The 12,895-nt window shown below is 35.0% G+C and overlaps 1 protein-coding gene and 1 pseudogene across 1 annotated transcript; one reads left to right on the forward strand and one right to left on the reverse strand.

Annotated features, from left to right (window-relative positions):
* The first annotated feature begins 1,039 nt into the window (after window positions 1-1,039).
* On the forward strand, window positions 1,040-3,341 carry LOC105449485 (annotated as a pseudogene).
* A 2,396-nt stretch (window positions 3,342-5,737) lies between these two features.
* Window positions 5,738-9,943, reverse strand: LOC105449186 (putative uncharacterized protein DDB_G0268364). The gene is made up of 5 exons (XM_011688192.1): window positions 9,862-9,943; window positions 7,746-7,875; window positions 7,171-7,404; window positions 6,806-7,079; window positions 5,738-6,677 (listed from the first exon to the last, which is right to left on the reverse strand). The coding sequence occupies exons 1-5, from the start codon at window positions 9,871-9,873 to the stop codon at window positions 6,128-6,130; spliced, it is 1,200 nt and encodes a 399-aa protein (XP_011686494.1). The 5' UTR covers window positions 9,874-9,943; the 3' UTR covers window positions 5,738-6,127.
* Window positions 9,944-12,895: the final 2,952 nt, after the last annotated feature.

Here is a 12,895-nt window from a genome sequence, read left to right on the forward strand (position 1 = left end):
GTGCCTTGTCGACTCTGCTCTTCCGATCTTGGCATAGAAAAATTTTGAGCAAAAATTGGTCAACTTTGGTTAACGATAACGCCGCGAAAAATCATCGTAAAATGATGAACTTTTTTTCAAATGAAAGCTTGAAATCTCTACTTTAAGGTACTGTGAGTCGATTTTAAATTTAATGCACCCCTGTTGCTGTAAACTCTTAAATCTGAGAGCATGTTTGTCATACTGAAAATTGCAAAGTTTGAACGAATACACGGACTTACTAAAATTTTTCTCGGGGATGCGGTTCCAGCGTCATAAAGTTGGAATCTTTCTCTTTAATTTGAAAAAAAAAACAAATCGCTACGATTTTTTTTCACAAAGTTACAGCATTTTGAAGTAACCCTTGTATTTTTTTGTATTTTGATGGAGAAAAAATATACATATATAAATCTTTTTAAGTCTCTAAAACTTTTGTTACTTTTCGTTCCTCAATGATAAGATAACAATACTATGATTACTACTATACGTAAATGCCATGTACGTGTAAAAAGTGTCATTATCTCTAGGTGTTATAATAACATATTTTATTTTGAAAGACTTTTAACGAGGCTGCAATGATAATTATGGATATAATAGTTATTTAAAAATAAAAATCGTCTTCGTGCAAATTGTGTCAAAAGTATAAATATCAGCAATCAATCGTCGTCGCACTCGTATTTACAATACTTGTCTACTGGTAGTTTCAGTTATATTATTTTATTGTTGCATTCCAAAAAATAGACTTAATTATTAATACGCATAAGTGTCGGCAATATCTTATTGTAATATCTTCGTGTAATATCTTGCTGCGACTACATGAAAAGACTGATATAATTGCAGCATAGGTAAAACAACAATTGTTAATAAAGTAAGTGACTTTTCAATAAATATTTAAATAAAAGGACACCTTCACAATATATCTCTTGGGACTCGGAATTCCAAGACGAATCGTATCCTGAAAATCAGAGAATCCCGTTTTAACCCTGGGCACAACATTGTGATCTAGCCATTGCAATAAAAAATGAGGCATTCTTTGTTGGCCCTGCTAATTTTATCAACAGCGATTGTGAGCTTTACTATTGAAGTGAATGTTAAAAGAGAATGGAAATTTCTTGATTTTATATGGGACAGTCCGGAACAAAAGCAAACTGCGATAAATTCTGGCCGTTACAACAAATCAAAATGCATATTGTTCGATGTAGACAAAACAGAAGGTAGATTGATATCACTATTCAAAAAAGTTGAAATAATTTTGTACACACGGAAAAAAATGGATTTTGCTGGATACAGATCTGAAAATAATTCTTGTTGACCATCAAAATGATTTTGTTGGAAAGTCAAACTGATTGCTAGAATATCAAAACGTTTTATAGCAATGCTTATCATTTTTTACTTTCCAACAAAATTATTTTGAGGGTCCAACAAGAATTATTTTCAAATCTGTATCCAGCAAAATTTTTAGACCTTCCAACAAAATAGTTCTTTCCGTGCAGAAATACCATATGAGTTCATTTATTAACTCGAAGGCTTACGCGGTTATAATATTTAACTAATATATAATCGCATTATACGTGATCTGTACATTTTATTACATACTTCGGCGTCCGTTAATGCAACGATTAGCATTGTAACTGCCATGAAATTCGTAAAGTAAATATATCTTTTTTAGTAGCATGTAAATTTCGATTACACACAAAATTCTTATAGATGATAGATTGTTCGGTACCTTACGGACGATCAAGATCCTGGTTCACCTGCTATTTTGGTGACAGTAGCTGAGACAGGATCAGGAGGTCCACTTCTACGTCCGTATCCAGATTGGGGTTGGTACAATAGTAGTTGTACGTCCAATGATATTGTAAATGTTCATCGAATGTACGTAAGTATTTAATATTTTCCGTTCAAGCGATTTTCACATCTTACATTTGTATATTATTATTCAAATGACTAACAGTTCATTATGTATTACGCACACCTACACACGCACACACAATAATAAACTTAATGACACATAAAATAGAATTTTTATTTCCACTTCAGTTTCAATGTAATCACATCTTTGTTCTAGATAACGAAAAAATCAGGCCCAATGAAACTTGTAATCCAAAACTATTGATATTTGATTTAAAAGATATGATACGCTAGTTCAAACTATTTATATTCTTCTTGGTATCGCTACTAACCGAACGGACTCTGGAATGTTGATAGCGCCTTTTGTTTATGTTCCCTCAGGAAAATGCAATCGATTACTGGACGAAATGATTGTTAGTATATCCTAATTTAATCATAGTACATATTCGCTTGCGTAAATATATTATATATACATTTAATATCATTTATACACGTTCAATTACACGTTTAATTACATATCTCGTATTCTACTATTTAAATGATTCAATACATACATGAATATACACTGCAGGTATTTATGGCTGACATGGAAGGTTTTGGTTTAGTAATATATGACTCGTCTACAAAGCATATTTGCAGAGTCGAATCTGATTTCATAAAACCGACTGATCCCCATTTCTCCATAGCAGGCGAAAATTTTACTTATGAGAGCGGTATTTATAGTATGACAGTCATTGCCAATGGCAAGTACTCGCTTTTTGACACAAAGAATATTATTTCAATTATGTCTGAATTCTGAACTTATTACGCACACATGGCGGGTGTTAAGAATTTTAACTTTAACTTTAAACTAATATTTACATTATTTTTATCTACAATATCCTTTTCTTATTTAATATTAATATTCATACATCTATGCTGAGTATGCTAATAACAAACCAAAAAAACATTTATACAACAGAACATTTTCTAGTAAATAATCAGTAGCATTTTCGCTGTTTCTTATTATCTTTTCATATTTTTTTTATGAATTTGTTTTATGTTTTATGTTTTAGATTTTTATTATGCTCCTATATCAGGAAAAGAAGTCTATAAAATAAATATAAGGACGCTACTAAAATGTCCAAATAAAGAAATGACTAATAAAGTAAACTCGCGTTTAAATTGTCAAGTCAAACAGGACCGATAACATCGGTGAAAAATGTAATATTTTATAGCGATCTTCACAACATGTCTATTCTAGGCAAGAATGTCTATTGGAATTGGAGAAAGCCGGTAAGATATTCAAACGCAATTATTCTCGACATATTAATCGATGATAAATAATAGAGATATTTAATTTATTAGATTAATAGAGATAAATAATAGAGATATTTTAAATTCTATTAATAATTATATCTAATAATCGTTAGGACGATTTTATTGTTGTAAAATAAAATGTTACTTTTAAGGTGGTACTCGTGCAAGACTGAAAAATTGCAATCTATAAATAGGCTGAAATATTCGGCTTCTTGGGACCAGCTAATTTATTTTACAGATAGATATCAGCTTACTGCATTAGGTAAAATAAATCTAGACGAAATAAATTACCGTTATTAAATGGACTTAGCAGAAATAAGGGCAAAAACAAATTTGTTTTAATAACTACTAAGCCTTGGTCTTCAATATCTTAACATATTTTAACGTATATATTTCAACACGTATTAAATTTACATGTATCCTCTATTGCCTATATACATATATATATATATATATATATATATATATGTGTGTGTGTGTGTGTGTGTATGTATGTAAGAATTACATATACATAATTGTATTTATTGTAAATTTTATTTACTGTAAAAGATTGAATTTCTGTGTCTTCTTTTCAATTTAACTTTAAAAACATTTGAGGATTTGTGAATTATACATAAACATAAAAATAAATTAATTGACATATAAGTAAATAATAAACTGCTTTGAAAAAGAGTTCTGCAAATATCTCAGAGGTTAATATCCGCTAAATAAAACCTCGTAACGCGAATCATTTCAATAAAGCAATAACGGCAATCTCGCGTTGCGCGTATACTTGGCACGAGACACTACCGCGTTTCTTCTGATTACGACTCGTCTTGAAAATCCAGCTGGCTCTATAGCTCACCATGTTTATTTTTATTTATACATTATCCGATTTTGAGACAAAAATTGGATAAAAATTAAAATCTTGTTGAATATTCAACGTAAAAAAAGTAATGACACATTATATCATATGACAATTAATTGAACTAAAATTAAATTTTTTTTCGTAAATTTGATCGTTTCTTTTTTAGATATAACAATTGTGCTTCCTCTCAACTCAATGATTCGGATATAAATGCATTGGCTGCGTTCAGCAAAAGAACTATAAAAATTTTGTAAAATTCTTTAATATGATTGTTTTTAATTCTTCGCGGAACAAAATGTAATAATCAATTAATTATTACAACAAATCTTACAACAATTGCAAAACTCATAATATTTTATTGTTACTTTTAATTGGTAAATATGATAATAAAGGAATTAAATTTTAAATAGATGTTCAGTTGGCATGACGTTTATTTCGCACAATAACTACATATTTAGATGGACGCGGCCACTTGCTGTCTTTTTCCAAAGAGGTGATTTTTGGTGATGAGCCTTTGTACAGTATCGTTTGTCTCAAAAAACACGTTGAATTTTTAATGATGATTTTTTAAATAAAATTAGCCGATTTTGGAATAACAGTTAAAAATTTTTTTTAACATTCAACGTAGAAAAAAGATAATAATACTTTAATTATATCGTATATCTTCAAGCAATTGATCGAACCAATTAAAAATTTTATTCATTGTATAGTTTTTTCGATACAACGATCGTTCCTTCTCTCAACTCGTTGGTTCGTATACAGATATGTACATTGCTACCATCAACATAAAAAACAGCGTTGCATGATTCTATTGTAAGATTGCTGTTGCAAGATTTTTCGATATAATTAATTCTTATCCTTAATTCCTCACGGATCTAAATATATAAATCAATCACATTAAAGAATCTTATAACAGTTGCAAGGCTGCTTTTTCTACTAAACGCAGCCACTGACTGCCTCACTGTTCGTATTGAGGGCGTGTACTTACATTTGGCACAAGATTTTATCTCTTAATTTATGCATCAAATTTGCATAAATATTTCAGTATTCCACTTTCAGTACTAAACTCGTTTTTATGTTTTAAGTACTTATATATTATATTCAATTATTCTTGTTTAGACACGAGAATCCAATTTAATTAAATTTAGGCATCGATAATTACGTAAAGATTGAGGTTTATAATAATGAACGCGTTAAATTGCAAATCAAAGATTTTTTCTATTATTTAATACTAATTTTTACTTAAAAAAATTAAATAAAAATTTTATATCTCAGAATTATTTGATAATTATATTTAACGTATGTAAATGACATAAAAATGCTATAATATAGATAAACATATTACACACACACACACACACACACACACACACACATATATATATATATATATATATTTTTTTTTTGTTCAAACGTATATCAATATTTATTTGTATATATCAATGTATTTGTGTTAATGCGAGTCCAACGTACGTTCGCTTTTATTTTATTTTTCTTTGCACAAGAATCATGAAAAAAAATTGATTCTCGGATGTCAATCTCGCTCCATCTTGTTGTGATCGAAATTATCAGTCGTATACGAGAAATCTATAAGAATGTACTTTCTATAGAATACAGATTTCAAAGTGTTAAAAACAGCAATAAAGAACTCAGTCTCAGGATATTTCTTATCTGTTGAATAAAATCAGAAAGGAATGACTTTAATATCAAATTTCGAGAAACTTAGAAAGTAAAAAATAGACATATTTATTTTGTAATTTTATAATATCAAACTTAATCTATAAGAAAACCGTTAATTACAGTAGTCTTCAAATATAGATATCTTATTTAATAGTTATTACATTAAAATAAGAAGATTTCAAATTACTTATGTGATTTTCTTAGTCTAATTCTCTTTATAAATCTAATAACTAAATTTCCAAGATATGAGTAATGTCTACTCATACCATCATCTAAAAAGTTTATTTTGTTTCTTTAATAATCAATCTGTATGTTAAAAGCGTGGCGTAATTTATCACATAATAGAATAGAATTCAGTCCTGTTAGAAGGACTCGTTCCACAAATTGAAACAAACGGGAAGCATAGTGATGAAAACGCTTCGTCCAAGGCGATCAGTATTGATTTTCGGTGACAGGTCTTACGCCAGGCTGTTGTTGATTATAGCCGAGCTGCTGATACTGCTGATTCTGATTGTACGCCGGCTGTATGCCAGCCTGTGTGTACGCACTGGCCTGACCCTCGTAGGCGCCACCCTGACCTTGGTACTGAGCTTGCTGTATCGGCTGCTGCTGCTGTTGCTGCTGTTGCGCTTCCACGCGGTGCGGCACGTACGGCTTGTCCGGACGGTACGTGATCTGGTTAGCGATAATGTTGTACGGTATTTGCGCCTGATATTTCAACAGTTCGCGCAAGTGAGACGGCAGATTGAGCGAATATTGAGGCTGCGGCTCCGCCGGCGGCTGGGAACTACGGTACTGCTGAGCCTGACGTTTGCTTCTGGGGTGGCCGCGTGATTTTTGACGAGGCGCAGGCGGTGCAGCAGACGGTCTTGACGCGAGTACGGGCTCGGGTAAGGGTGCAGCCGCTGCCTCTTGCGCCAATTTCCGGAGATGTTCTTGAACCTGCTGAGATTGAGCCCGTATCGCAGCCTCTTCGTCGAATCTACAATTTAATGATCATTAAATCTGTGTGTCCCGATTATTAAACAATTGTAGATAGTAACGTCAGTAAAATATCGACGAAGACGTCAAAGATACAAACTTATTCGATATTCTTATACTGTTTCATACCTATATGGTTCCGGAATTATATTGATGTATGGAATTTGCTGCTGGAACTGGAGCAGTTGCTGGATCTGTGGCGGTGCATTAGAGTAAGGCTTGTAATTCGGCAGTGGTTCCGGTTGCTGTTGCTGTTGCGGCTGCGGTCGCGGTTGCGCTCGCGCTTGATGCGCTCGCTGTCGGGGTCGCGAAATCGGCGCCACGGTTTGCGGCGCGTATTGCGGCTCCGCCTGAGCCTGCGGACGTGTTTGACGATCGTACGATCTCCAGTTCACTCTGTAACCTTTCAATGCATATTCACGTCAGATCGATTCGATTTATGGTTTGGAGACAGTGTCGCAAGAAAACTCGTAAAACAAAGCTGACGACAGTACCGCTGGGATCGTCGTACTGGAGCGCTTTCCCACCCTGATTATCGTAAGCTCCCTCGAGTATTGTGGGCTGACCATATCGATCGATCGGCCCTTGTACGTTGTAAGTGGCCGATCCACCGTCCGAGGGTCCTTGGATCTGAAAGTTCGAATGCCCGTCCGTAGCACCTTGGATCCTGAAATTGCTATTAGCGTCGGTCGCGCCTTGAATGGTGAAGTCTCCCGGTCCCCCTCCCTCTAAAAATCGAACATTTAAGGATACCACGTAAAAAACGTACATAAAGAGAATATAAATTATATTTACTTCAACACAGGTGTCTCATTTCAAATTATATTCAAATACTATATAGTAACTATATAAAATTATACAAGTTAGAAAATCTCAAAACAAAAAAGATAAATACCTGAAGAAAAATTTGTGTGCTTCGAAATAATAGTCAATTAACAAAACATACAATATGTATAAGATCTATTTTGGAAAGTTAAAATATTCTGAAGAACAATTTAAAAATATGTATAAATTATTTCATATCTTTCCACAATTTCCAGTTGCATTATCTATGCTTGTCTGCACTTACCACTCGCGTCTGTGTATTGGAGTCCTTTCTCTTCGCTGAACTTAAGACCCTGAGCTCGTCGGTGTCCGTCGCTAGGCCCCTGAATTGAGAATTCAGCTAGGCACATGGGAAGTGCCGTTAGCAATAAAATCTACAACAAAAGATTTATGATAGAATTTCATACAATATGTATACCATGACATGAAATAATAAAATGTGTTATAATTTATACATCGGAAATAATTCAAGTATTGATAATAAAAGAGAAAGTTGGTTATGTAAAAGGACAAATAAAATCGTTTATCATTATCAAATATCGTTTTCAATTATTCATTAACAATGTTGTAATTAAATTATTTTTCCAATAATTTAATATTTAATAACTTACTGGAATTATATATTTCTCGATAATTATATTGATCTCTGTAAACATTGTAAAAAAATAATATCGGAATGTGATTATTACATTTAAACGTTTGTCTAACTATGTTAAATGCTTTCGATTTCGCAACAGACGACCAAAGATCATTATCTAATGCGCGTGGCGCTAAACCTGAATCTGTCTTACGGCATGTACTATATTGCATATATGGAAGCGTATCAAGCAACCGGCACCGGGAAGCTGGAAGGGAAAGTCCGCGAGCGCATGAATCTTTAATCACGGTAATCGGGGAAAAGGTGAGCACGCGTTGCCGGTTAACATTCGCGATCGCGGGACGCACACTCGAGTCGTTAGGAACGCGGCCGTAAGACAAAAAGGCAAGGTGGAAGAAAAAAGAAGAAAACGTCGACTCGCGACTTAGGCGATCGAATGCGCCAGGCTGCGAGCGTTGCACGCGGTCGGTAGAAAGCGAGGTATAGAGAGACATTAATCGTCTGGACACGCCCGACGCGATTATTCGGGAAAAAAGAAACGACCTCGACTCGTTTCGAAAATGTCTGCGACCGGCTGTATCTGAGACGAAATGCTGCTCCAGAAATTACCGCACGTACGACAAATTCTGCGCGAGTTTTATCTCGTGGAACGCGGAAACCGAGCGACATTTCGAGCGAGGTACGAGTCGCGACACGCATGCTGATTATTGAGGTCTATACATATATATTTTAAGCAACAGTCTCGACGAAAAGATATTATAATTGGCTAAAAATAACATAATAAACCAATATTTTATTTTAATCAATATTTGCTCTTGTAGCTTTTTTATATCTATCATTTTCCCTCCGCATGAATGTCTAGTCTTATCGCTTTAGCTCTTACATGATAAGAGAACATATGGAGTGGACAGCGAGGCGAATCGACGGAGCAACTACTGATCTCTATGTCGAAATCTCGATCCGCGAGCTTGCAGCAAGATTGCAAAAGTCCGATTGCTCGTATCCGCGGCTGATAATTGGATCGTGAAATGCACTCCCGGCCAGTGACCGCGGTACTTAAGCAGCATTCCGAATTGTCTCCCTCTTTACGACATCCAACGATGTAATTAAGTGCACGAACTTCACCATTCCCTTATTCACGCTCGTTACCTTTGAACGGAAGGCGGTTGACCAGTATCTCTGACAAAACAAATGACTTCCCGTTTTCGAGTCTTGCCACCATGTGTATACAATGAAACCCTCGCGCAATTCAATTTTTGCGCGAAAGACGTGAAAGAACGGAAGTGCGAAAGAGCGGGCTTAAATAAATTCGTGTCATCCAATTAATATCTGAAACAATATTTTGCGACACATGGCAATTAAGTGCACGCGACACTTCCAGAACGCCGTTTTTCCGCACTTTTTCCAGTTTTTGACGCGACGAGATGATTTCACACATGCACGGATTTGCGAGAAAGTGCTCAAGAACGAAATAGCGCAAAACAACGGGCGACAAGCTGTTAATCGAATCGTCGCATAATTTATTGCCGGTATATCCGGTTTGCGGATCCAGCACGATTAGACACACGCGACTCCATTTCGCCTGCATCACATTGCCGGAGGGAAACGCGCGCTTATTCCTGCAGGAAAAGTCGTACGCGTGCGTTCTCCGCGTGGATCTCTATTTTTCGACATCCCACAAAGACTTTCGATTAAATAAAAAAAAAACAAAAGAAAAAAAGAAAAAGAATGAGACACACAAAACTGGCGACTGCGTACTTACGTGCAATTTCATGGCGTGAAAGCTGGTCGATTCGTTCGAGGGTGGAGTGTTTCTGAGACGGGCGCGCGGTCACCAGAACAACTTTATAGTCGGCCACGTAAAAGGAGCCTTTCGACGACGGGGATGTGACTAGGTGCGAGCCACCTCCATCTTGCACCTCGTCGGCCGGCCGGCTGGCCGACTTCGTGCTCCAGCAGTCATTGCTCTTTCTGCAAACGCGAGCGCATTGAAGAAAATCGCTTCCGGCGCTAAATAAGACCCTTACGTTAATTCCATCGTAAAGTTCCACTTGACTATCTCGATAAATTAAATTGTGACCTACAAATCTCTAGCCTTTTATTCTCGTGAATTTCTACTTTGGTACAGCAATGTTTTACATTGACGTTTTTACCTATTCTTTGTTAAAAAGGATATAAAAATTTTATTAATAAATTCTCTCTCATAAAATCAACCGTTAACATTTCAAAAATGATGTGACTATAAAAATTTATGTAATAAATACTTAACTCGATCAAGTTTAATTTATTTCAATCCAATTTCGACTTTTTATTTCTGTACAGAATAAATAAAAAAACAAAAATGTTACACGTCTATAATAAAAAGTTTTTACACGATAATTTTACAAAATATTTTGTACACGTATTACTAATTTAATTCTAATTTTATAATAATTTGTTTATATTTACAATAATATAATTTTTATTTTATATAATAACAAGAAAGTACATTTGTTTGCAAAAGCAGCTTAAGTTTTGCTTGTTTCGAGTCACTAAGTTTTCTTTATTCAATTACAAAGCATTCATCTTCTATACGATGTATTCTAATCGTGAAAAATCTCAAGTATACCGATGGAAAACTACGGAATAGCTGCAGTGGAATGCGATGCAACACAATGTTTCCCAGGCAATCGCCATTCAAAGGTTACGGTGTAAAAGACCGCGAGGATCCGCAATTAATTGCCGACATTGAATTCAATCATTGTCCTGTCAAGTTACTTACGTAAAAGCGCTGCACTCCGTGGCTTCCAGCATTAAAGTGATAATAATACGGATAATAAGATCTAAAAGAAAAATTAAATCTTAAAAAAAGCAAAATAAGTGTGGGAGAAGTTTTTATTTATTGTAATACTATGCGATCGGTATGGCCAGATAATATACAGTTACACACGCAGAAATATAATCAGGGAAATTTTCTCCGAACTATGTCGCATTATTCCGAATGTATTAAACCTATATCATTCTCGTCTCTACATATTCTAGGAATTACAGATTTCTATTTTCGCAATAGATTCGATAACAGATCTGTGATGCTCCGTATCATTAAACTCGTAAAGTTTTATTGTTAGTCCCCATAGATTCCTATTTCAGATACGCAATTATGGGAACGTATTTCTCCTTTATCCAATTATTTGATTGACGAAGTCGCTCTTACTCGTAGATGGAAATGCCGTGTTACGTCAGTTTTACGGTAGAAAGTTACACCGTGTCGCATCGCGATAGATAGATCGTCGATCTCCCGTGAAATTACAGATTACCCCAGAACTAATACCGACATGTGAAAACAATTCTTACGGCACTACTCGATACCAGTAAAAGAAAATATATAATAAATAAAACACATGCAATATACGTACAGGACGATTCGCAAGGAGAATGTAAAACTTTGGAAGATAATTTCTCAGCTGATTAATAGCATTCGGAAAAAGAAAAAAAAATGTACATTTTATAATAGATAATCAACTGCAATCAGCCATAAATTTAGATTAATTAATTTTATAAAATAAATGTTATATATTCAAATAATAAATATAATAAATATAGTAAGATAAAATATATAATTCAGATACAGTTTATTATAATTAAAAAGTGTGTGTGTGTGTGTATTCGTTATTATATCATAAACGTTTTTACATATATTACATTATATACTTTGCGTTTCTTTATCATGAACACAATTAATTAATTGCTAATTCAGATTTGCCAATGCAACTTTACGCGAATAACCATGTATTTACATGGCTGTGATTATACCTTTGATTTCATTGAGCAAGATCGGTGAACTCAAAGGGCGTGACCCTGGCGAATTATCGAGAATTATTAGCGCAAGAAAACGGCGGGTGAGTAAAAAGGAAAATTGCGCAAAATGAAAAACGCAGCGTTCGCAGTTGCAGCGACTCGAAACAGGTACATCGGCAGGCGAAGCGTGAAGGCCACGAAAGTGGATAGTCAGTCTTCTTTATCCGGAGAAATGTGCTGTCCATCCGTGCCTTTAGTTTCAATTTCAACGCAAAAATGAAAACAGGCGAAAATGACCACAGGCCGATACGCTTTTTCGAATTCGCGCATTATATGTAAATATTCTCACCTTGTCATCGTCACGCATCGACGATAAAATCCGCCCGATCGGAATACTAATTCCGCGTATTGAATGACTTTTTGCAAGCGATAAAAACCCAATTCCCTTCTAATCGGAACGCATGAAATCTATTAATAAGAATCAAGCGTTACAAGCTGTCGCGCATACTTCTTTCTCTCGTCAGAATATTCACGCCAGGCCGGTAATTTCCAGTAATTTATGTGAATCAATTTTGATAAGGAAATTTCTCAGATTATGCCCCGGTTCTGTTCACCTTCTTTTTGCAAGATCTTTGTATCTTTAAATGCACTCTTATCGCAATACCACGCCGCAAATCTCTGCTCTGTGAGAGGGAATATCTCGCTTTCTAACTAATCGTATGGAGATCAGGTATCTTTATTCAATAGAAAGCGAAAAATCGTATCGCTTTCTATTTGCTCTAATAGCGTGGGACTCGGTAACTTATCCTCATCATGTATAATTAAGCAAATCACGCGTCGCGCGAAACACGAAACTTCCTGAAAGGAGAGTAAACGATATAGTTCAACTTTTATCGAATTTACAGCTTGCGCGTGTAACTCACCTTTTTACGGGCGGAAGTTCTGCTAAGTGTTCCGCGAGCTGAAATAATAAAAGCGAAGATTGCGCTGCTACGACGAGGTGAATGACTTCCACGATG

Source organism: Wasmannia auropunctata, unplaced genomic scaffold (genome assembly GCF_000956235.1).
Source record: "Wasmannia auropunctata unplaced genomic scaffold, wasmannia.A_1.0 LD336076.1, whole genome shotgun sequence".
NCBI lineage: Eukaryota > Metazoa > Arthropoda > Insecta > Hymenoptera > Formicidae > Wasmannia > Wasmannia auropunctata.

Excerpts from the sequence above, each read along its gene's own strand:
- LOC105449186 (XM_011688192.1), bottom strand. Across the intron at positions 7,405-7,745 it reads CCAATACACAGACGCGAGTG|AGGGAGGGGGACCGGGAGAC; the intron begins GTAAGTGCAGAC and ends TTCGATTTTTAG. Across the intron at positions 7,080-7,170 it reads CCAGTACGACGATCCCAGCG|GTTACAGAGTGAACTGGAGA; the intron begins GTACTGTCGTCA and ends ATGCATTGAAAG.